The sequence below is a fragment of the Rhea americana genome, unplaced genomic scaffold, assembly GCF_003343005.1.
Source record: "Rhea americana isolate MKP2758 unplaced genomic scaffold, rheAme1 scaffold_62, whole genome shotgun sequence".
NCBI classification, from domain to species: Eukaryota; Metazoa; Chordata; class Aves; order Rheiformes; family Rheidae; genus Rhea; species Rhea americana.
In genome coordinates this window covers 3,421,818-3,448,048 of record NW_028186779.1, presented here as the reverse complement: position 1 = coordinate 3,448,048, position 26,231 = coordinate 3,421,818, and the positions used below count along the sequence as shown (strand labels likewise).

General features: G+C 41.3%; 1 protein-coding gene across 5 annotated transcripts in view; it reads right to left on the bottom strand.

The window, feature by feature from the left end:
• Positions 1–3,991: 3,991 nt before the first annotated feature.
• The window catches only part of GLI3 (GLI family zinc finger 3), a 213,438-nt gene continuing 191,198 nt past the window's right edge, over positions 3,992–26,231 (bottom strand). For all 5 annotated transcript variants that reach the window (XM_085320224.1, XM_085320223.1, XM_085320225.1 and 2 more), the window contains 5 exons: positions 18,844–18,993; positions 18,088–18,252; positions 14,224–14,514; positions 10,646–10,973; positions 3,992–9,470 (listed from right to left, as the gene is read on the bottom strand). In XM_085320224.1, the coding sequence (XP_085176350.1) occupies positions 7,180–9,470; positions 10,646–10,973; positions 14,224–14,514; positions 18,088–18,252; positions 18,844–18,993 (3,225 nt within the window). In that variant the 3' untranslated portion in view covers positions 3,992–7,179. The remainder of the gene's footprint in view (positions 9,471–10,645; positions 10,974–14,223; positions 14,515–18,087; positions 18,253–18,843; positions 18,994–26,231) is intronic.

Here is a 26,231-nt window from a genome sequence, read left to right as displayed (position 1 = left end):
TCCCTGACACAAATAGCTTGTGTTTCAGCATGCAGAGAACAAGCAGTCTCCTTCCCAATAGCCCCCCTTTAAAACCTGTAGGAAGAATGCGCAGTGAAGTCCACCGAAACTGAGAATGGAAAAAACCTGCATTGGCCTGCTCTACAATGACGTTGCTTGCACATAGACATCCTGATAACCTCATTACCACCTTATCCCATGCTATTTCCTTCCAGCGTGACTGACCTATTTCATTCATTGCCTTGCCTGATCTGGTCTCAGTTATTTGTACTAGCACTATAACAATTTTGACCTTGTGTCTGGTATTTGGATTTGTTAATTTCATATAATCTTTTGAGGAAAGTGTTTTTTCCCTGCTGCGTTATTCTGCAATATACATAACTGTTGTATTTTTCAGGCTTTGCAAACAGCAGTTATCTTAGGTACAGGCCCTTCTGAAGTAAGAAATGAATTTAATTGATTAAATCAATTAATTTACAGTTTTGGCAGTGAGGCACAGACTAAGTGAAAGCCAATAGCATCTACTGATTTTGGACTTGAGCTTTATCGCATCAGATCACAGCTCTATCTGCCTCTGGCTGCAGCTTGGTGCACACAGRTCTCTCGTCAGCCAGAGCCCAAGTCAGACTGCATGCCCAGAAAAACGTTGTCCACCTCCTAAACCTTTCAGAGGTGAGGTAGCTCTCACCTTGGAAAAGTCTTGTGGTCAGGGTCCCTGACCTTGCATCATCTGACTGAGAAAGGGCTGCAGTCAATGTCTTCATCTGTACCTTCAACACAGCCAATTACTGGGGAAACAAGCAGGTCAGAAGCCTCACAGGCATCTGCTGCTCTCTTGATACTTATCCTGATGTAGATTGAGCTTGTGGAGGAAATTAAGCTAGAAAAAGAGCATGTGAGGGGGTGATTAAAGGCACTGGCATGCTTCAGCTGTGCAAGGAGCCTGGAGAGGAACTGGCAGTCAAGGTGCATGGTGCATTTGAGCAGGTTTGCAATGCCACTAACATTTGCTTAGCATGATGCTCTGTGCATGCACATTTGCCTTTGTGTGTCTTTACTATCTTAGAGTTTAAGAGGTGAGAGTCTCCCATCAGCCACTGAGTCAGCCCAAATTCATGAACACAGATGCTGTCTGCAAGGTTGGACCACTTTAGCCTACTGCACGAGCTTTGATTTGAGCAGCCGGAGTAACTGATAGTTGTAGTCAGGTGCTCTTCTATTCGTGGGCCAGCATGAGAAAGGGATGAATGATGCTTCACAAATAGCTGCTGACAGCAGGGCAGGGTAAGGCTCAGAAACACTTGTGTTCACCACTAGGTCCCTGACAGATGTGCTTTGTAGTCAGCACAGATTCTGCTACTGATACCTCTTATTCCCACAGACCTGCTCATTTCTGCTCTGCTCCATTGTGTCCTGAGACTTGTCTCATCTCCATCACTGACTTCCTGTCCCAATTCTACCCATTTCCTGATGCAGCTCTGTGCTGCAAACAAGTCTTCCTCACCTCCATGTCCTTGGCCCACATGCAGCCCCGAGGTCTGCTGCTTCCTCACCATTGAGAAAGTGCCCTGGGCATGTTACTTCTCTCCTCTCTGTCCTTTTTGCATTCCCAATCTTTAAGCTCTGCACTAAACTACAAAAGCTTTATAATGGCTGAAGTGCGAACAAAACCCAATGTTAACATGAGCAAAAAAATGTAAGGTCACCTCCCTGGGCCTTTGAAATGGTTCTTTTTTGCCAGTGGCAGAGGTAAGGCCGATTCTGAGCTCTGAAAAGCTCAAAAGAGTGGCCCAGCTGTTACGGCATTAGAAGCATTAAAAAAAGGTGGGGGGGGGGCCTTTGAGAACAGCTGGATCAGGTTAAAACTACCCCATTTGCCATGACTAACTTGAAATCACTTGCTCTGAATGCACACAATGTACAAGCCCATGTGACTGCTCTACTCAACAGGACCGCTCAAGTTAGTTCAAAATTCCAGTTTTGAAGAAGCCTATGTCTAATTCTTCTGAAGACCAACCAGCCCGCCACCAGAATGAGCATACGGAGACTAATGTAGGTGGAGAAGTTTCTAATTCCAGTGTTTCTTCACGGGTGGCTGATTCTTTGCAAGAGACACCCAGCGAACAAGGTGTGAGAATGTARTCCAAGGTCACAGAACAGAGTTTAACACAAGCTGGCCTTGACCTCTGAAATGACTTTTGCGGCAAGAGTTAAACACCATGGTCCCTCACCTCTTACACAAGGCCAGCATTCCCTTTTATAAACTTTACCTGTGTAACATTTCAGTTTCATCTCTGACTCCATTCTGCACCCTCCAGCCCCATTTTTGCTTTAAAAGGAAGGCAGATGCCCTGTTTTGATTCTCCTTGCGTTTTTGAAATGTGAACAAAACGAAGCAATAGGCRAGGTAGGACAAACAGAAAAGCAAACATTAACAGAACCGATACATGGCTTGATTGCTACCAGGCATTCAGTAATATTAAAAAAAAATAACTGCCTCCCCCAAGGAGGTATTTTAAAAGCTCAAAGCTAAGAACATAAGTACAAAGGCTTTTGTGTTTTTATTGACATTGTAAGAAACATTTTTTCTTTGTTACAAAAGAGCTAAGTGGTTCTGAAAGCAGAAGTACAGTTTATATGTACACAGTGCCACAGACCCTTCAGATCAACCTAAGGCTCAAGAAACATCAGATCATAACTGCAGGTTTATCAAATGAAGACCACTAAGGCCTGTTACAGCCGAACACTATTCCTACTGTACGTAAATGTATATACACATTAAAAAAAAAGGATTACAAGCTTTATAAAAAACTAAAAAAAAGTGAAAAAATGAGCACAGTTTTATCTTACACATCTGCAGGACTGACAACAGTAACTTTTCAATAGAAGACATTCTATTAATTCAAGGACAATAACACGTGAATACCAGAGGTTTACAAGACATCTGAGACACTATTAACAGTGGTATGTGCTATTAGCTGAAACGGTGAGTAGAACCTCATTGAGAAAAATCTGGCAATATATCTTGGTCCCTCTCTTTTACAGGATCAACACAAAATAAGGCACATACATTGCGAGAATATAAACACTGTTGTTCAGAAGGATAAGCCATTGTGTAACATGTGTGGACGAGCCAACTGCCTATTGCATCAACAGAAAGGGAGGGACAGAGTGGGAAGCGATGACTGGAAGCAAGGGAGCAAGCCAACGTTTTAACGCACGTACCACTTGGGACCATTCTCCAAGGAGAGAAAAACATCACCTGCCATTTGGATGTGCTAGGCCACAGTACTTAGCAGCAAACCCACTCTGGAAGTCTCTTGACTTATCTGCAAAAATACCTTTCACCCACGCAATTGTACCTTATAGATGAACCCTCACTGACAATTCCGACTTTGTGGGAAGAAAAAATGTCTGGAAAAATATGCATGTTTTATGCACATTGACCAAGGCACATGCACCCAAGGCCAACAGTAAAAGAACTGGAAGACTCCCTCCACCCTCCCTCCCCTCCACAAAGAGCCACTAAAACAAAAGGTAGTTTAGACTGAGGCTGTGTCCACAGATAGCTTCAACTTAAAAGCATGGGAAGATARTAAAAGCCAAAATGTGACATGTTTACATGCAGAAAATAGGCACGTGTTTAATGGTGAAAATGATTAACTATTTGCACAAACTCTCTGGGGACTTGATGGAGTCTTTGTTTCTTTGGCATCTCCAGATCAAAACTGGATGCCTTTTGGGAATATGCAGTTTAGGCCAAGACACATTGTTGGCCCAAGACAGAAGTAAATGAGTGACAAAGGTCTGTCAAGTCCAGGAAGGCAAATTTGCTCTTCCAACAGTCTCTTTTAGCCTTCAGCGATATGAATGCCTCCTTTCAAGCTCTGATGGGTCACATCTGTTAATAGCTTCCCAGCTTCAAATAGACCAGTAAATACAATCATGAACTAGAAAATTAAGTTTAAAAGGTCCTTTTTTTTTAAAAAAAAAAATGTATTGGCTCTATAACAATAAAAGGCTTCTTTCCCAAAGCCACCTACTACCAAAGTACTTGTAAGTCTCCCTTTTGAAATTGTTTATAAACATGTAATTGATGGCTTAATACACACCCAGCTATTGGTTACTGAGAACTATTTGAAATACTTCCAGCTGATGAGTGTGCAGCCTTTCCTAACACATACACTGGTGTTTCTCAGCAGGGGTGTGAGCTGTCTCACAGTGCAGCAAAGTAAAGCATGACCATCTAAACACCTCCTCTAGCCCCTACCTGCAGGGCCTAAGGAGTTCCTCCTTTGCTGGGCAGCAAAGGAGAGACAGTGGCTGAGTAAAGGCAATGGGGCTTCACAGAGCTACTGCAGTTTTAAAAATTACCCGTAAGCCTGTTACAACCCTGAAGCGGCGGGGCTTTTTTATCTCCCCACTTTGCATTTGAGTTCCCCCAAGGGTTTTCTTTTGAACCCATGGAGCTGCTAATGCATGAATTGCATCTGCTCTAACTTCTTGTGAGAGGCGCACAGGGAGCCGGGCAGGCAGCAGTAAGGTGCTGCAACTGCTCCACGAGTGGGACATGAAAGTGGGAAGAGGTGTGCAGCCTCAATCAGCTTACAGCTAAATTGCCYGGGGAATGGGGCCACACAGCTGAGAGTGAGGGATGGTCTCCAGGCAATGACAGCATGGCTGGAAGAGGCAAGTCTTAGCCATGTTGTAATGGAAAAAACCAGCCATCTGCCACTGTATGTTGTGCCCAGTTCCCCATACAAGCTAGCAACCATCGTAGAAGTGTTGTCACATTTGGGTCACAAACAGGGAGGCTGAGAGGGGACCCATCAAAGAGCAGAGGTCGCAGAAGAGAGGGAATACCAGTGTGTAACACGAATCATGGAAGAAATGCTTACTAAGGACATGGTGAAAGACAGGAGCAGGACAATGATAAAAGCTGCAGGATATTGAGAAAAGCTTTTTCTCTGTTTGCATTTTCTTGATTTCTGACATTCCASCTCACAGTGTAGCTAGTGAAAAATACCTAGCACATGCTGTAATAAGCCTGGTTATGGCCCCAGCATTGGATTTCTGTGATGCTTTTACATCTGTTTACATCTTCTTTCTCTGACTTTAACAGCTGTTGATAGAGCAATGTTATCAGACAGCTTCACTTAGGCTATATGCCTACATATTTCTCAATCCCCAAATCATCTGGTATTTTACCTCTTTTTACAGTTAAAAAAAAAAAAAAAAAAAAAAAAAAAAAAAAAAACCCTACAGTCATCTAGGCTGTAGAATCACCTTCTGGTATTATTCATAATTCTGACTGGGCTAAAATGTATCGGTATGCCAAAATGGACCAAACTCCCCCTCCTCACCATATGTCCATGCCTACATTAGTTCCTTACAGATACCAAATCCGTAAGTCTAAGTGCCTGCACCATGTACATCCTGTCATAGCACTTTAATATTAGGACTTGGCTGAGAAGTCTGAGGCCTGGACTTGCATGCACCTTCCAAGAATGGGTGAACTTAGCCCTTGGTCTTGGAAATGTTCTCCAGCCCAGCCTGCATCGCCAGGAGCTCTGTGTGTTCAGGGGAGCAGACGCAGAGCCAAACAAAGGGGAGGGGAAACAGTGCCGTAATAGCTAGATGCTACAGAGCAAGTTCTGTTCATCTATACCAAGCAGTAACTTCACAAACACAACGGGATTAGTTACAACTCCTGCTAATGTACCTAGGCCTAGACATTGGCCCACTTTGGGACACTGGCCCGTTGAATTTGCTTTGAAATGAAATGCAAACTAGTGTCAGCAAGTTTGGGGAGGTCCTTTTGTCCTTATTTTTTAAGAAATATTTGYCGTTCAGCTTGTTTCTTTGCCATTTTTAATGGCAATTTAATTAATTTTGTAGAGCTTGGATACCCTGATGATTATCAGATTACTTGCAATCACTTTGATTTGTTTGGCCGCTCTGAGAATGAAGCCATTCCTTTATTTTTTACTGGKTTTACATACCAACTCCATGATGCTTTTGAAGCCATAAATGTGTTATGCTAATGGGCATTTATAGTCTTTAAAACATATAATCCATCTGTGAAGCTGTATTTGCTAGAAGGGGTCTACAAGCCAGTTCTGGCAAATAAATTATTACTGTGAATGAGAACTAATGGCTCAGCAACTTATACATCTCAATAATTTGCATTTAAACAAACAAACGAAAAAATCATTCCACACTATGGAATACTGGAATTTCATTGTGTGAAATACTCCACAATGAGATTCTGATCCTACCTCCAAGAATGTGGCATGCAGTGAAAGAATTACAGACTACCCAAATCACCAAATACGCGTATAATTGTGCTCTCCAGTCATTTAAAAAAGAAGGCTGAAGAAATGGAGTATCAAATTAAATGTGAATGTATGGTACTAAGAATATCTTTCTGGTCTCCCTTTCCTCTGAAATGGGTTAAACACACATATGACACAATTTTCGCATCATTAYACAAGGCAGTGATATCTGTGTATGTGTGCTTACAAAAACCTTAAACATTTGCTTGGGATCAAACAGCTGGTTGTTTTACATTCCTTATTTGATTGAACTTCATATTTCTTGTGTCCCACCACTCTGAAACTATTGCCTAGGGGTACTACAGCAGTGCATTCTAAATCAGTTGTCCACCACAATGCAATGTATCCAATGTATGAAGAAAGGATTTCTTCCATGTTCACTTCATTTTGTGCCTGGTTATTCTGTGCCTATGGATTTACGGGGGAAAACTGCAACAATTGTACAAGGTTGAGTTTCTTTTGAGTAACAGAAAATTGCAAAGTCATTTCATCAGACCTTTCTTTAAAAAAAAAACAAAAAACAAAACAAAAACATGCACTTCACACGTTTACATTGGTTTACAATAAAAAACAGAAAAAGGAAGCATACAGACATTCAAAAAGGGAGCAAGAGAGAAGAGGGGGGAGGGGGAATGGGTGTAGCAATACTGATTCAAAACTGAAATGGAAGACAGTTTCTCCCTAGAACACTTTAGGGTTTTCAGAGTCCTTATTCCATAAAAGGAATATACTTGAAACACATCCCATTTAGGTGAGATGAGATTGCTAAAATACATACACAACTAAAAAATATGAGTCTTTTTTTTCATCTGTTATCTCCTAAGCTTTTTTTTTTTTATCATGTCTATTGCATAACAGCAAGAAACTTGCTTTCTTCTGCAAGTGAGGTCAACAAAGAACTCATGTCCCCAATAGCCATGTTGGTTGTGCTTACAGGCATAGCTGGGAATGTAAGAGACGCTCGGGGAGTGGTGAGGCGTGAGGAATTGCGTGAGAGATTCTGAATGATACTCGGACTCAGGGCTCCTGAAATTAAGCTGACATGGTCCCCATCATCTATGATAGCATCAAAATCAATCTGCACACCTTCTAGGCTGTTACTGTCAATGCTGTCAACTGTGCTCGTCACTTGGTTAGCCCCCGGGGAAAGAAGCTCGGATGAGTTTGCAGTACCAGTCCCCTGCAGCAGGCAGTTACCTTCCGAAACAAAGAAAGAACCTGTTTTCATAGCTTGATGGCTGAAGCCTGTGGTTTGGTCATATAACTGACCAGAGTAATTCTGCGCATTAGAGCAGAACTGCTGTGATTGACCTTGCATCTCCATCTTAATGGTGTTTACCCTGTACAKCTGGTTGCCATCACTTATGTGTCCTTGCTGTTGTGCCAGGTTGTTTCTCAATGCATTTTGCCGCCTGTTGCCACTGTAATTAGCACACGGCTGGTAACCTTTGGCCACCAACAAACCTGACGGCTGGCTACCAATGTTGTGAGACACTAGTGGACAGCTCTGTGGCCCTTGGTACAGACTGCTTTGTGAGGTAGGACTAACCTGCCCTAATATCATATGACTGGATTGATTGACTCCCTGGTAATGAATGCCATCCCCAACTGGTTGATTTTGCAAATATTCCTGTTCTATCATATTCCCATTCTGCATTCCATTTGCCATGCTGGTGGCTTGATTGCTGGATGCCATGGGATGACCAAAATTTTGTTGGTCTCCATTCACTGGCATGTTGCTGTTTCTCAGCTTCTGCCCTTGAACTGCCATGGTACAGGAATTGTCCATTGCCCCAGAAATCATTGGTTGCCTGCTGATGCTTTCACCATAAGGTTTACTGGGCTGTATGTCGAAAGAATTACCAGTGCTGCTGCCAAGAACTGCATTTTGCTGTAAACTGTAGGAACTGTTGTTTTCCATCAGRTTCTGATAGCCATTTTGCTGGGCTGCATTGCTTCTCTCCAGGTTCTGCTGCTGAACCATCATATTGTTATACAGCCCAAAAGCTCGAGTCTGCTGCGCTGCTGAGCGCTGACCACATTTCAGTTTTGAAGGAGATAAGTCAGAACTTCCTGAGCTTACTTCATTCCACTGAATTGGCAAGTCGCTCTTGTTTGCCTCAGAGCCTGCCTGTTGATTGCTTGGTGGAGGGACTTGGTTGAAGTTGCTGGGGTTGTKGTTTCCTAACACTGAGCTGTGATGCATTTTGTTGTTGTCTAGGACATTGTTCAACAAATGGTCGTACATGCCCTGGTTCTGGGAATTCAAATACTGAACCACATCATCTGGCAGAAGATCCTCATCATTCAAACTGCCACCTGCTTCCATCGTAGCAGCCTCCAGAGCGATGTTCTCGCTGATACTCGGAGGACAAGGGGAGCTGAAGCYACGGAAGACACTACCCTCAGAACGGGTGTAGTTCTGAAGAACAAAGTTGCGCTTTTCCAAGGATGGAGGCAAAGCAGGAGGATTAAAGCTATTAAGACTGTTGAAACGCTGGACTCTAGGGACAGAGAGGTTGTCGGAGACCATTCTTACCGGATCACTGGCTCTCCTTGTCCCGTTTCCTAGAGCATCGTGAGATAGAAAATGCCTCCTGCTGTAACCATTTGTCCCACCATCACTGCATCTTCGAGGGGCATTCACTGGAGGTAGCGGAGATACTCCAGACTCCCTGCAGTCACCCAAGAGTGCCATCCTTGTTTTGAGGCTCATCCTCTCCATGTTAGGCAGTGGAGTTGGTGGGGGTCCACCAGTAGCTGCTGCATATTTAGCTTTCAACCTGTATTGCTGGGCTGGGGTGAGGCTGAGAAGACTTGGGAGGTCATCACACTGGCTTGCTTCACTGGAACGCCGGGAGGCATCTGTCGAGATGGGGTCATAGGAGTCTGCAACACTCACGTTTTGAGGTCTTCCCTCCACCTGGGAAGCATCGCTGGACCTCCGGCTGGAAAAGCAAGGTGAGATTCCAGAGGATCTGCGACTGCTCAAGTAGGCTGAACTGATTGTGCTAGTATTGCTGTCCCTCCTGTTCAGCATGTTTAACACGGTGATGTCCATACTTGAAAGTTCATTCCTGTTTGGTAGAATAGTCATGGATCCTCCTACACTGCAGCTGCTGTTTGACTGGGTACCTGGAGGTAAAAATCACAGATAAACAAACAGACATTGTCCAGAAACTGCTATAGAAAACACTCAGTAAGGAAGTAAGGGGCATATAAGGAAATGCCTGTATGATCACAGGAAATCGTAACAGCACCATTTATTGAAAGAAGTAGGGATAAAAACTGTGTTCTTTGGTTAAAAGTTAATCTGGAAACTCAAAGGTTACATTTCAGCAYGAACCCTACCACAGAATTTACAGGCCATAGCCACAAACTGTCATCAGCCGGTGTAGTACCCTGGCCCTCAGTGCAGCTGTGCTGACTGATGTGCCAGAAGAACACATTATAGGCAAAATACAATTGAACAGGCATTTGCATGGAATAGCGAACCAGACAAACTGGAGACTATTCAAGGTCGTTGCTAAGACTTCTTGAAATATTTTTGAAATAATCCCTAACAACTGCAAAACACCCTTGCTGGTTTCCTTGTTTTATTTTATAAGTAAATAAGCAATTCTTAATTTTACATAGCTTCTTTTGCTTAAATGTGTTTCAGAAAACATAAACAGCCACTGCTGGGTGGACAGCAGAAATCTACAGGTATACTGTAGATGATGAAGAGGCAGAGGGGATATATATTCGGCAATGAGCACCATCTTGTACAAAAACAGCTATGGATCCTCAGCATTGACTCTGCCTTGCTGCCATTCATAGATAATTGTATTCTGTAGCAGTAGTATCTGTACATACAGTTACTTGCTTGTTTGGAAACATAGATCATCATGAAGTTTATTTAAAAAGGCAGCCTAACATATCTATGCAAAGGGTGACTTGTTAAGGCCTCACCTGAAAGACTCCCATACAATACAGTGCTAGGTATTCAACTCATCTGCCTAAAAAGCAGAAAGATTCTGTTGATCTTGGGTCCAAACAAACCTCTAGACATAGGGAGTATTTCAATTATGAAATACTTGGATGCCCTGCTGGCTCCATCGCTGTAAGATAGGGATTATCAGACCTCTCTTGGGGTGGGTAGCAGGATTTGTAATGAGCAGATAAACAAATAGTGCTCACTTTAAGGACCATTCTTGCAGCTGCTGAATTTCGTAAGTTGTGCTGCTCTTTTGTAAGGTTTGCAAGACTGAACTAGCAAGCAATGAGTTCAAGGACAAAAAGTGTTATCACTCCCATTATGCATATCTCACCATTTCCTATGAGAGGTGGCAAGGTCGGGGCTTTAGAAGGTGGAACGGGGTTCAGTCTTGGAAGCATTCCATTAACTTGTTTCAACCTTTCTAATTTGACTTGCTCCATCCATTTGGTCCCTGTCATATTCCTCCTGGCCTGTAAGCCAAGTGCTGTGGTGGCTGTGGAAATGGTAGAGTCCATGATTGGGGTTTCATCGATGACACTGAGGTCTCCTACACTACCGCCACCGGTCAGAGTAAGCTCGATCCCATTGTTGGAATAGTTGCTGATGGGGGACTGTTCGCTGCTGCATGTAGACTGACCACCAGGGCTTGGCTGAGATGTCTATTGGAATGAAGAGAGAAACAAAGGACCATTACAATTAAGCAGAAGAAAATGCTAACAAAGTACTTGAAACAAATGTGGATCTAAACAGAGCGAAAGGAAAACAATATAAAGAAAAGTTTAGCTTTACATGACAGTGATCACTCATTAAGAGGCYTTCTACAATCTTGATTTTAATTGCAATGAAAGCCATTGCAAACCTTAAAATGCACTTCAGTATCTTGCTGAGAGAATAAATTACAACTGTATCAATCATTTATTTCAGCTACCCTCAAAATTGCTTGTATCACTTCATACAGTTTGTGAGCATGTATGGATGGATATCCATATTTTGGGTATGTGCTGTTGCCAAGTAAAACTGCAGGTTGATAAACAAAATCAGAATGYAGCCACATCAAAAGGCCTTATTTACAGTGCTAGCCTTGTAGCAAACAAACAAACAAGATTACGACAATACTGGAATTTGTTTTTTTTTTTTAATTAAACTTGTGTCTAAAGTAAGTATTTTCCAGGCTTTAGGCTCACTGTTACAAACAGCTGTTGGCCTGAAATGTTGGCATGAAGCAGAATAAGGACAAAGCATCAATGCAAAAATATTGTAACGTATTATCAGTCTCCTGAAAGACCCTAGCAGTACAGYCTAACTTACCATCTCTGCACTGACTCAGGAAGATGATGATCTACTGGTTCAAATCCTTTGTTTCATTAGAATTTAAGAAATCTTCTAAGTATACAGCACAGCCTGCTAATCTATGGAGATATAAACCTGCCACAATAYCATCTCCTTTCTTAACAGACAGTGTTCCCAGGTGTCTATTTTTTGTAGCAGAATTCTTGATGGGGGGAAATACAGGCTTAATTTATTTTATTMCTCATAAGGCTCTCATAAAACAATGTGGAAATTCCTTTGACAAACTAAAACTCAGATAGACTGACAGACAAACAGATAGCAAGACAGACAGAAGTCTCTACAAGTAAAATCTTATTGTACATTTTATCAGTGTGATTAAAAATCTGTGGTCATCTGTGGGGCATGCAGTAGCATTCTGCTCTCAAGAACAGTTTCATATAAGTATTTTGCTTTTTGCGTTCTTTTTGCATTCTTTTCTGCCAGCCTGTGATTTTTATGCAAGTTCTTACTGATAAATGCTAACTGGAATTTCTGAGGCAGCAGTGGTGGCTCTCACTTTAAACATCAGTGAATGAAGATCCAGATTCATGGCAGTACTGTGGCTTTGTATGTCGCTGAGGAGTACCTTAAAGTTCAATAACTTTTATTATTTCTAATCTGAATGATGATACTCAGAGTTTATGAGGCCTGAGTAAGYTGATTTCCCAATCCCAGCCATGGCAGATTTGATGACAAGAATATAAGGAACCGTTATCGCAGGGACAAGAACTAGTGCTCGTGGACAATAGCTCCGTGCCAGATGGGAGAAGAGTGCTAATGGTCAGAAGCCTGTTCTTGTAGCCACATGGCAAGATCACACTAAGGTACGTTACAGAAGTATGGGAACATGTATCTCCAGGTGCGCAACACAAAAATAAATGGTATCTCATCTAGAGGGGAAGGTGCAGACATAACGGAAGACATTTCACGAAGGCAAACCAGATTTTGCACATGTCAAGCATTACAAAATACTCACAGCACACTACATTTGGGAATGAGTTTGATGGATTGCACGTTACTAAATAAAAGAATGATTGGATAACAGGCAGAAGGCTAAAATAAAGACAGAAATAATGTTGCAATAAGAAAAACAGCAGAGAAGTAAAAATTCCCTCACCTTATTACCCACTGTCCTTAGGAAGTTAAAACACGACATTTAAGAGCATCAGACAGAAGAGACATTGGATTAGTTGAAAAATAGTAGGTAGATCTTAATTCACACAAGCAATGAAAACCAAGAAATACAGAAAATTAACTATTTTTAAAAAGATCTTCAGTGAGAAATATTATATATATGTAAGCAACCAAATTAACCAAATTAACGCTCCTCTCCTGCAAACTTTATTCATATTAAAACCAATTGTACTCAACAGCTCAACACAGCTCACTAACACTAAGGATTTACCTACCTAAGCAAGAGGGAGTAGGTGTTGTTCCTTTGTAATTTAAGGTAATTATTACCATAGACAGCAGAGGATCTACTTTAAACTTCAACGAAAGTTAACTTTAAGCCCTTGGAAGTTTATGAACTGAGGATTATTATTCTACAATTTGGAATAGGCACAATACGGCAATATGGCAGTTACTCATATTTCCATCAGCAGTCAGTTTGAAATTGCAGCATGAAGATTAACCCCATGAGCAGAATTTGGAGGGTTTATATTGGTAGTTCCCAAAAGCTGAGTTCAGATGAATTGTATTGCCCAGTTGTGGAAGAGGATGTTAAAACCTTGCTAGTTTTATCCCTTGAGGAGAGGATGATGAGATACAGGCATATGAAAGAAAAAACTTCTTTATTTAATATAGTAGGTCAAAAAATGGAATAAATATTACTAGGAAGTTCCAAGAAGAGGAATAGGGAGCTTTCAGCATTAGAGGTTATACTGATTTAATGCAATACATTGAGCTAAACCAGTGAAAAGGCCTTCAAAGACTTTTAATTAAGGTTAAATGGGAATGAACTTAACCAGGTTAAGCTGAATTAAGTATTTAATTAACCTAAAAAATCACTTCGCAATAGAGATCCAATGACTTAAGAGATATCCTCCTGCTGCTGAAGTCAGGCACTTTATCATGCTTCAGTTTAATCTACTCTTTAAGTACAGATCTGCCAATCTCAAACTCCTGAAAACCAACAGTTTCCCCAAGTTTTCCTAAAATTATCACCAGAAATACCATCAACATACTATTTTGGACTCAGTTTTATTTGTATTCTGGTTTTGAGCCTGCAAGATTCAGTTTCTCTAACTTTTTACTGCAAAGAGGAGAGTGGAAAATTTTGCCTTTTTAAAAAATGAGATATCTTCTCATAATATGTCGATTCCAAAAAACGGAGTTTTAACAGAAACAATTATTGTGAGAGTTGCCAACACTGCACTTACTGCATATTACACAGACTAGATATGTTTATTTGTAATTTCATATAGCTTTAAAAACATTTTATAATGTAAATGAAAAAGAAAACCTCACAAGACACAAACTTCTGAGCTAGAGTTTATGGGCTCGAGCATTTTATAAAGGGATTATTAACTGATGAGAATAAGAAAAAAGAAGAAGGGAATGGCACGGTATGTTGCATACCATTGGTTTTTCTGACTTGACCGCTTTCACTTGGAGGCATTCTTCACGCTTTGAGGTAGTGTTGCTGAGGTCCTTCTGCTCACCAATTGCACCCTGAGTCTGCTGGCCTGGTGATCGGGTCTGAGAATGGCTGCCTGGGTCTCTTGGTGGTGGAGGCCTCGGGTGGATATCTCCCCGCTGCTTCTTGGTGACGTGTGCCTCTGGGCCATGCACAGTCTTCACATGTTTCCGAAGAGAACTGGGGTCTGTGTAGCGCTTAGTGCAGCCTGGTATCTTGCAAACATATGGTTTCTGTCAAGTCAGGATAAACACTTAAATCAGATTTAATTCCAGGCGGGACTTCTGAAGAACTCCTCAGAGTACAGCCACTAATACAGTTACATATTTTCACAATGAATTTGTTGTCTAATTTATACCTCTAGAATTAATGCTGCATAGGTAACAGAGGGTAGAGCCCCTCATGATGTGAACTGGCATAGCTTTGATTTATCATTGCAGTGGAGTCAACAGAGCTGTGGCAGTTTATGAAGACTGCACTGATTTTCTATGCTGCCCATCCCTGTCAGTAGTTTTACATCCTGTTTCTGATATACACTGTACCTGCTCCTTGAAGTTCCCCTTCAAAATATGCTGGGACATTCAACGGGAATATCCAAGGGAGACATCTTCTTCTGGCCTCTTCAGACCACTAGTTTAAATGCCAAAGCATAGGATTCAATTCTATAATCATTCTTTCCTTGCAGCAATATACAAACTAGTACTTTGCTACTGAACTATATGAACTAGTACAGTGCTATATACGTACTAGTATTATGCTACTACCACTAGCTTAACTACTCATTCGTTTTCTTTAAATCCAGCAGCCTTTGTCTATGAATCTCTCTAGTTCACTGAGCAGCACAGAATGAAGTATTTATGCTACTGAGCCAAATTTACTACCTTATAATCTCATTAAGAGCTTGTTCTTATACTATGCTGGGATAGACAGGAACAGTTGAACAGTTCTTAAACACTAACTGTTCAGGAAATAAAGTATCATTCACTTCTACAACTAAACTGTTTCCAAAAAACAACCRTTTTTTTGTCTTATTGGGATCAAATGCACCCTCAGCAAGTTTGCAGACTATTCAAAACTGGGAGAAGTGGCTGATGTATCAGATGCTTATGCTGCCATTCAGAGGGACCTCAACAGGCTGGCGAGATGGGCAGAGAGGAACCCAGGAGATGAAGTTCAACAAAGGCAAATACAGAGTCCTGCACCTGCGGAGGAATAACTCCATGCACCTGTACAAGCTGGAGACTGATCTACTGGAAAGCAGCTCTGCAGAGAAGAACCTAGCTGTCCTGGTAGACAACAAGGTGACCATGCACCAGCAGTGTGCCCTCATCCATAGATGACCAATGGTACTGTGGGTTGCATTAGACAGAGCATTACCAGCAGATTGAAGGAAGGTGATCCTTCCCCTCTACTCAGCCCTGGTGAGGCCACATCTGGAGTGATGGGTCCAGTTCTGGGCTCCTCAGTACAAGAGAGACATGGATTTACTGGAGTGAGTACAGCAAAGGGCCACAAAGATGATTAAGGGATGGCAGCATCTGTYATACRAGAAGAAGCCGAGAGAGCTGGGATTGTTCAGTCTGGAAATGAGAAGGCTCTAGGAGGATCTTATAAATGTGTGTAAGTATCTAATGGGAGGGTATAAAGAAGACGGGGCCACTGGCACTCTTCCCAGTGGTGCTAGTGACAGGATRAGAGACAGTGGTACAAATTAAAATACAGGAAACTCCATCTGAACACAAGAACACAGTGCTTTACTATGAGGGTGGTTTGAACATTGGAACAGTTGSCCAGAGAGGTTGTGTAGTCTCCATCGTTGCAGATATTCAAAACTCAGCTGGATATGATCCTGGGTGACCTGCTCCAGCCAACTCTGCCTGAGCAGGGTGGACCTGAGCAAAGGTGTCTTCCAGCCCCAAATATTTTGTGATTTATACCAACCCTCAAGAAAAAAGAGCTCCTTTAGCACACTTCCTTAAAGTGGTTCTCTGTCTGTTTATATATGGCACTACAGAGCCTTTACAAATGTAGCTTGTTAATCTCTAAGGCCTAAGCCTGCTTCCAATGTCAATGGGTGAAAAAGAAAAAAAAACATTGACTTGAATGGGAGCAAAAATGTCAATATTATTGCTGAGCTATTGAGGCAGGTTTTCTAAAGAAGCTATGGAAGTATATATCATTAGTTTTTTTTCTACATATATGTAGGACAGATCTGTATCATGCTATTTGATCTGTCTGCAAGTCTGTCTACTGGTTACCTGCTTGCAATCACAATGGCACCACAGGGAAGCGCTGATGGGGTTATAATGTTGTCCGCAGCACTACATTAGTGTATGTTGGCTAAGAATATTAGTCCATTTCTTTGTGAAACAATAGTAARGGGATTTTTTTCATTTGTCTTTGCCACTGCACCTACCAGAAATGATGTGTAGTAGATAACCTCTCTTGGACATGAAATCTGGATCTTAAACAACAAGGTCTGCAGGTTCACATGGATCTTATTTATCAGCTAGGCAACAACAGATTGGTTCAGAGAGTAAACAAAATAGAAGCTCAGTCAGCTATTGGCAAGTATTTAGTGAACCTCCTTCTACCTACTTTTGCTGACAATTCACAAAATTGCTCTTGGGCTTTAGTGCAGTGGTCAGTGTACTGAGAGCACACACTCCAGTGACTGAGTAAACTCAAGAGATGTGAAGCGCTGTCTGCTTCCCCCGTGGCTCAGAAATGCTGCATGGACCATGAGATGTGAAGAAGATAATGCCTCTAGGAGATTTTGTCAGCCCAAGCAAATGCTTGTGATGGACCTGACAGACAACTAGAGAAAGAGACAAGTCTTGTGGAAATGGGTATAGCTAGCGTGCTTCCAGTCCATGAAGTCAGCAYGCACGCTGGTGTGTTCTGTTCTTCCAGTACTTTATGGTTCAGGCTAGAGGAGAYGGAATATAGACACAGGGCACAGGAGACAGCATGGGCTCCTCCAAGATATGCAATTATTAAAATGACCTAATGACCTATGCAACCTGAAATGGGGCAACAGAAAGAGGGACAAAGGATGAATATGATGTGACTCCTGAAAGAGGGGAAGGCAGTAACAGAAAATAGCAACAAAGAAACACTACACTGAGAGTTTGGGAGACAGCTGTGACTGSCACAGTTGGTTTACTCAAGAAAGATCAAATTCTCTCTACTGTAGCCTTACCTGGTGAGGTCTGTTCAGAATGGAAAGAAAGAATGAAACAGTACAGAGAGGATGGGAAAGGGAGACCTCAGATCTTCAAGGTGAACCCAAATTTTCCAATCTCTTGCTCTCAGAGTGCCTGGGCAGTCTTCACTCCTACTCTCTCAGATAGCAGGAGGTGTACAGCAGGGTGCACTCTCCTGCACTGAAGATGCAACTGTAACTCCACTCCTCCCTGAGTGGAAGCTGCTGCTTAGCAGCCAGCAGATGTCAGTACAGAACAACACAAGATTACTGTRCTCCTCCAGGCTGAACAGGCCCCTCCATCTCTGAGTGAAAAAATTATCCTTGCATTTCAACTCAAATCTTTTCCCGGTTAACACAYGTTTCCATTAGATCACTCCTTCAACTCTCCCTTTCTCTTGCGCTTAATAAAATGACCAAGAGCCTCTTTAGCCTCCACATGGCACTAAAAAGACTGATTTTGCTGCTGAGAGATATTTAGAAATTATTCTTTCAGGTTGTTGAGGACTTCTCTGTCTATATTCCGTAATAAACTGTTAATGATTACATTGTAGCTCTGTGTGACTCTCTTTTTTTKGGGGGGGAATCTGTGATTACTTACCTCGTTGGAATGAGTCCTGTTTTGGTGCTTGGCCCTGTCAGATGCATTGGAGAAAGCCTTGTTGCAGCCTTCATGTTCACACACATACGGTTTCTCTCCAGTGTGAGATCTCAAGTGCGTTTTCAAGTTTTCTAGTCTGGAGTAGGCCTTTGTACAACCTTCAAACTGCAGACAAGAATTAAATCTGGATTAATTTTTAATATTTTCACTTGCTAGAAGTGGTAAAGGTTGACTTGTRGAAGTTTAGAAAATTTCCAAGGTCTAGGTTCTAAGACCTTGCCTAATTTAATTTTGTTTTTATTTGCCGAATTTTTCATTTTACCCATCACAGTTCAAGTTAAAATGCTTCCAGCATTAGGCAAACCTCTTACAGGAAAGAACAGTATTTGTGTACTTCATCTAAGACAGAAATCCACTGCAAAGTCATAAGGATGCTGTGGCCAGCAATAATTTCCAGATGCAACTCTGTAAGAGAGTGTTCTTAAATAATTAAACAAATTAAGCCCTATTTTATAATGCCTTTTGGGRAATCTTTGCACTTTAAACTTGAGGAAGAGGGCCAAATTATCCAGTGACTCCCCTCTCCTAAAGTTCTTATCCTCTGGGCCAGCTGGATAAGAAAACAGTAAGGGTAGTCTTTTCCACAACAAATGTCTGATGGGCAAGAAATCAGGGAACACAGTATCTGTGCTGCTCTTTTCTCTGAGTAACCCCAGCTCCCCTGCCAAAGCCTGGAGTTCAGCCGCATTTACTCACAGTGCATTTGTGTGGCTTTTCCCCCGTATGTCTCCTCATGTGGACCACCAGCATATACTGGGCTTTGAATGGTTTCTGCTCCCGGGAACAATCCAGCCATCGGCACACAAACTCTTTCTTCTCGCCATGTATATGGTCATTATTTATATGCTGGTGAGGTAGAGAAAAGATTACAACTTAACACAAACTTAACATCGTCATTAGCCTTACTGTTAATTTGCGCTGAAGCTCAGTACCAGAAGCTCAGCTGTGAACCAGGAACTTTTGGTACAAACAGAAGAAGACTGTCTGTGCTCCAAAGAGATTGCAGGTTTCAAACTGCAGATCTCTCAGAAATTCCACTAAGGCCCATGAGTTTGTTTCTACTGATACTGATAGGCTTTGGATCAGGCTTCAGGGATACAGAATGTTAAATGGATCCTGGACAAGCTCGTGCATGGTGCCACTTACACGAYTCACACTGAGTAATGCCTTCTTGGACCAGAGAAGTCTCACTTATGCGCTACTCAATGTGAAYAAGCTATACAAAACCAGGCCTTTAAAACACATCCTCCAACCTCAAAAATCAAAAATCGCTAAACACATCTTTTAACTCACTCCCCACTACCCATATTTTATTTCAGTAAATGTGTTAGGTTAGCAYACACATTGCATGGAACAAAACCTTACATACTCCAGTAACTAAAAACTCTGGGCACAGAAGCATCCATCAAGCCAGCTTTTGCCACTATGAAGCATGGCTTTCCTTGAGTTTTACTAAAAAGTCTCTAGGAACAACACCAGCCTAAGCCTGCTGACACTCATGTCTGCGTGCACGCGCTACGGTACATACGCAATATGGTATCTGTGTGAGTGTATCCAGAGCCAGGCTAAGGTTGTGTCTTTTACTCTTCCAAAAGAGTAGCTTGCTCTGATCCCTTCAGCAAGATCCAGAGCAGCAGAGCATTTAAGCATGGATTTAAAACTCACTGACTGTGTTTCTGAGCAGAAATGGACAGTTGAATTAGGGCCAGCCTCAAGTTACATTTTTTTTTAAGGTTTAACTGTTTATATATTTTTGCACAGTTTCATAAAGAAACAAAAGCATCCTAAACTGGACTCTCAATGGTGCACGAAGGAGGGAATTTCAACAGGAACTGGTTGATGAATTCTCTTGGACACTCTTCAAGAAATCCCAGCCTCAGTGACTTAACCATTACTCTACTTTCTATAGTAGTTTTTATTTCTGCCACTAGAGGGCCTCCTCTCTCAGAAAATGCAATTATTTCAATTAAGGTAATAAGATAAAACTCTTCCACAGTTTATACTTGATTGTAGCACAGGGACAAAAGTCAGTATCTACTCCATAAGTAGCTCACAGAAAAGGWCAGGCATACAGAAAGTCAGTAGTTCATACCAGAACACAAAAAAAGATAATCCCAATCTTTTCAAAAGTCCTGAAAACAATCAGAAAACCAAAGAAAATCACTTATGTTCACAATTATACAGCATCCCCATGGCAAACAGATGTGGATTGCCTATAAAAGATGACTGCTCTTTTTCTGTTTTTGAAACTTTATTGTTTCTTAAAAGTTCTGATGGTGTATAGAGCATATGAACAGAACAGATGTGCTGGACAATACATAACATGTAATCTGTAGGAGTTTATGTTTCAAGTGCCTATCTCTGTAGTCCATTCGTATTACATATGTTTGTACAGAAAGTGTACAGATGCCCAGTGTTTTGAAATCAGATCAGAACAAGACAATGAGGTTAACGTGCATTTTTATTTGCTGAAAGAAAAAGAAGTAACAGGACAAATGTCAATGCATTTAAGTAATTTTTGGCCCAGTCGTTCTAGAAATAATATAGACTGTGAACTGTTTGATTCAACTTACATGGCCCAGCGGGAAACAAAATAAAACTGGCTAGCCATTCTATTTGATTCTAGAATTTCAGAACTGGTTGGATCACTTCTTTGTTATGAAACAAAACTGCACCTCCTTTTACTCTTGCTGTCCTGCATGGACACTCAGGCATTGTGACATTCTTACAGAAGAATCCTCAGTAAGACCTTTTCCCTCTTTGTCCCTKCAGACGAGCTTTCTCCTTCTGCCTTCAGGATCTTGAGGATCTGTGTAAGCATCCTCTAACTAGCGTTTCTCACAGGCATAGCACTGCCTTCTCCACCTGCCTCCCCCATCCATGCTAATGGCAGCTGGGAAAAAAGCTTGCCCAGAATGGTGACTAGCTTATCCACCTCTGTAAGTCACTCCACTGGCTCATCTGTCAAGTATCTTGTGATCACCTTCAAGTCACTGCTTAACTCTCTCTCTTCTTACTCATCTGCCCTGCTCTCTTATTTTGTCACTCCTTTCCTATTCCCTCTGCTCCACCTACAACCAAACTCCTCTTTGTACTGTTTCCCCACACTGCTCTGTTGTACCATGCAGCATCTGGGAGCCCACCTGTGAAGCCATCTTGTTCTCATTTAACTTGAGGATCCCTATCTTCACACAAAGCCCAGGAGAAATGATCTCATTACATCATCTAGTAATCTGGATAATTTACTTAGTTCTCAGATGAGCTACTCGCTTGCTGTAGGCAGAGGGATGATATTTTAGCAGACCTATAAACTTGCCTGAATACTCAAAGACTGATCTGGAAGACACTGCTACACATCAAATCAGCACAAGCAAGAGGACAATGGCAGAATTCAGCAGTGCTCTTAGCTAATGAGGTTCACAGCTTTCCTCACCACAGTCACGTAGTGTTAGATTCAGATACCCTCCCTCCCTTAAGTTGTGATCCAAAAATGGACCAGTCATCTGTCATGGACACCCAGACATAACACCACAAATGAAGCACATACTAAACCTGCACTGAGATTATTTGGCAGAAAACAATGTGCAATCATTTACAAAATGTTTCAAGGAAGAGAGTTTTTGCGATGCAAACAACAGCAATTAGATATGGCAGAAGTTTGCGAACTCTGGCATTCAGGTTCTTTGACTCAGATAATTACCTTTGGATTTTGCATGGTGTTTTTGACTCCTTGCTCTCTATTATAAGGGAGAATGAATAGTTTTGAGCTTGTAAAACAAAGAACAGTCTGGAATAAGAGTATTATGCAAAGCAGAAGCTTTGGTACAGTACAATAAGGATTTATAGGGTTTGAATTTATAATCTGTTTGTAACCTTATTACACCCATGAAATGTCACATTCCAGGGACTAGATCAGAGGGATTTTTTTTCCAGTGAAATTGAATTTTGATGCAGTTTCAGGGTGTGAAAAGGCTTTTCTTTTAATTTTGTAGGCCCAAACCTGCAAGTTTTACTCATGTTGGTAATCCTTATTACAGTAAATAGACACATGAAGGCCAATGATATTACTCCCTAGTGTCAGGTTTGCTAACATAAGGCTCTGAAGCACTAGCTCTGTAGTATTAACAATTTCTGACCTGAAAAAAAGGAACCCTTAATAGCTGGAATTCTGCTAGCTATCTCCCACTGCACACAGTTCTAAGAATCTGCTAAGCAAGGGTCATTTACAGAACACCAAGGACTTTCATGCCATTTCAATGCTAATTACCAAACCTTCAATCTGTCCTGGCTCTTTTGGTTTTCTTYAGAGGTTTGCTATTAATGTTTGGCTCCAAAATACCCTAATATGAACTAAGGGAGCTGACCTAAATACTAGTTTTGGTGTCAAAATACTATGGCTTTGGAGAGAGGGAGCTCTAAGATAGCTTTCAATTCCAAAGCAAAAAAAGTCAGTCACTTAACTGAAATCAAGGCTGAACTTGGCCTATCAAGTCTACCAGGAAAGCCCCAAAAATAGAGGCAATCAGAAGATCTACAGTGTTCTGGACACATAAATGTTTATATGATATTAAATAGTATTTAGAAAGGTAACATCTTAAAAGGTACATGTTCTTATATAATCACTGCACACTGGGTGTGCAACTCTGTATTGTAATAGATGATTCAAGGTGACATTGGAGGTAGGTCCTGCCACAATCTTAATGTCTGATTTCCTCTTCAGCATGTTTTTCAGAAAAAAAAGAATGCACAAGCAACTCAAACTGATTGCTTGGTGCCTATTAGTTATTGAATACATAAACAGAGCCCAAATGTGTTCTTGCAGTAGTCAAACAGTACCAGGAAAACCGACCTTCACAGCAGTGGAGTGAGGTGGAACAGAAAAAGAATGACTGTCAGCTATATTTGAGATTGGATCTGAAAGCAAAGTGTTATTGGGGAAGAAAGCAGAAAACATTGGGCAAAGTCACTAATTTTGCTTTTTACCCTAAACACACTATCCTAACATGCTAGGGGAAAACGGAGAAGAGACCGCACTGTATTGGTACAGTGCGGAAGTTAGTGACACCGTGGAAAGCATAGTATCAGTACCACCGAAGAGTACTTTAATTTCAACTATACAATTTTAGACTTTTTTTTAGTTTCTCACAATTATTTCCCTGTATTTTAAGAGTTTAAAAAATGGATGTTAAGCAACTCCTTGTGAAACCTCACTACTGACTTCAAACAGAACAAACATTGAAATCATCGTCTCCTAGCGCAAATCTCTCCCTTAACTGTATTGCTTCATAAATGCCCTCAAACCAGCATAGCTGCTGCAATTGCCATGTATGAGATGAAGAGCAAGCTGCGAAGAGGCACTGCAGAGGAATGGCTGCTAAACACGGCTTATCCTGCAGCTGCACGAGGGAGTTGGAGAGCCCACAAGCTGCACAGAGGAAACGTTCAGAGATTGTGTCCGGCAGTAACACACTGGATAGCTCTGAAGCTGGTTTGGAAGGCGATTAGTTGTCCCTGACCTGGAAGTCCAGCAGGGAGCACCCTTTTATTTAGGTGTTTTGCACAGGGGATGTAGATTTGTCCCTAAGCCCATATACAGTTAGATATTGGAAGGGAATTCCTGGTCAAGTCCATCCCTCGCTATGGTAAGCCTCACTACATGTAATCTCATGTTCATGAACAGAGCAAGCTTCATCTTCTAAGTACTTTGGTGTTCTGCTTTCTCTATTCCCAGGGGAAGGCTATTCCAGGAACTCACTCCTCTGCTGGTTAACAACTGTTTAATTTCTAGCATCTATTTATTCACAGCCAATTTATACTCATTTGTTCTTGTGCCAACACTATCCTGCAGCTTAAATAGCTCTGTTTCCCTCCATAGCGTTTATTTCTCTTTTCCTCTTCCCTCTCACTGCCTAACTAATTTACAGCAACACTGACCCCTCTGCCTTCTTTTGCTGGATTAAACAACCTAGTTCTTTCTAGTCTTCTGGAGGAAGACCAATTCCTCACATCCTTCTCTTAGTCCACTTTGGCTTGACGTGTGGAAGTTCCTACATCTGGGTCATGCCTATGATTTTGGCCCTAAGTTCCGCATAGCCACTCACAGGCCAATCTGCCTCAGTGGTCCTCTCAGCCCTTCTCTTCACCTGTTCTAATGTCACCTTCCTGACCACAATAATATGAAGTATCCAAGAGCTCACTAAATTTTGAATAACAGAATTTGAACTTACCTAACCTTGCTAGGGTGTAATTACAGATCTCTTTCGCTTTTGATAGTTACTTGAGACCATTAGCAAAGCATCTGAGCATTTTATAGCTTGCTACTGTATCTCTCCTAACAACAAACCTTGGGAAATTCCTTGGGAAATAATATCTACTACTATGGCCACATTAGAGATAGAGACTTAAAGTCCGGGAAAGCTAAGACTCATATTCACGGAAGTATTTAGGTCACTGATTCCCACTGAAATTTATCACTCATTCATGAGTAGTGTGCACACTTCTGAGGTCTTGACCCACATAGCTTCCTGAGACACCTAAGTGACTGACTGTATAAAGAATACCAGCATTCAGAAAAGTGACAGGGCAACACTTTAGCTAGTATCCATGCTTGTTTACTCCCCAGGGATGCAATCCATGGTTCATCACTGCTCCTCGCTACCATTTTAGGTAGTCAGGCAACTAAGAGATGACATCAGCCAGTCCTCCCTACCATCTCATTAACATCTTGATAAAGATTAACTCCAAGATCCATGGCTACATGGACAGACAAAAGCTCTGTAGATGAGCCAGGATATAAAGGATGGCCTGGTGAGGCAGGAAATACCCTCCAACAATAGAAATCCCACTGTGGCGAGGCAAAAAAACCTGCATCTCTATAGAGTGAAAACCCCAGCAGACTTTTCAGACACATTCCAGTCACTGCAACTGAGTCTTTCTCTAACCTTTGCGACTCTCTGTTAGAACAACGCATGCATTTTAATTTACTCTCATCTGCTGGAAAGTAAGTATGGATCCCTTCTGTCCYTTCACTGCTAAAGACCATTTGCAGTTACAAACAGGTTAGACAACAAGATACTAACATCTCCTTCTTCTTGCATTAAGAAGAGCATGCATTTGACCTCGTGTCCTTAGGGTGGTATAAGTACTTTAAGCCATTTTCAGTTCCTAAGATGGAAGAAGCATTTAAGCTGCTTTAAACCCTTATGGTGGCATAAATGCTTAAGCTGCTTTCAGCTCCTAAAGCCAAACAGAAGCTATAGCTATACATTAAGAAGCTTGTATTTCTGTATAGTCACATGCCTGAGGAGAAACTGAGATAACTATCTCTGTTCCTGTTTCCTTTCCTTTGGATATAGTTATTGTTATTCTGTTACAGTTCTTGTGGCTGTCTTGCATACTTTATAGAAGATTTAAGAAATACTGTTGTGACAGATCTCTACTAATGCCGATTAGCAATATGACATTTTGTGCAATCCACAGATCTGGCCCAAAGCAGGTCAATGTCTCCACAGTTTTGACAGCTTTGCTGAAATTGAATATCCCCAGTTAAAATCAACTGGTCTTTAAAAGGACTGTATGGCAATTTCCTGTGTGTATAACAAATACAATAAATACTGTGTCTGTATCCTGCACCCCTTACCCTATAGTTTTTGATCTTTATCATTCAATCTCAATACTTAGTTTTCAAAGTTTTCCACTATCGAAAGATTAAGCCCCCTTCAGCCCCCCAAATTTGGTCATGACTGTAAACCTAAATGAGGACTAGTGATACACGACATTTCAGTAATCAGATATTTTGGGGTTATATGTAAGAGAGAGGATTTTCACTTTTTTAAGAGCATAAAAAATATACCACAAATGTCTGTAACTCCAATATGACTGGAAAGATTTTACTCATTCCATTAGCAAAAAATAAAATCACTAAGTAAAGAAAGTTTCATTCAAAGTAATGGTTATTTCAGGAAGCAGTATGTGAAAAATAGGAAATTTAACTTAAACCATTTTAAAAACTTAATACATGAATTCTGTGTACCTAACTGTTAATGTTCAATTCTAAGACAAAAAGACAAAAAAAAAAAAAAAAA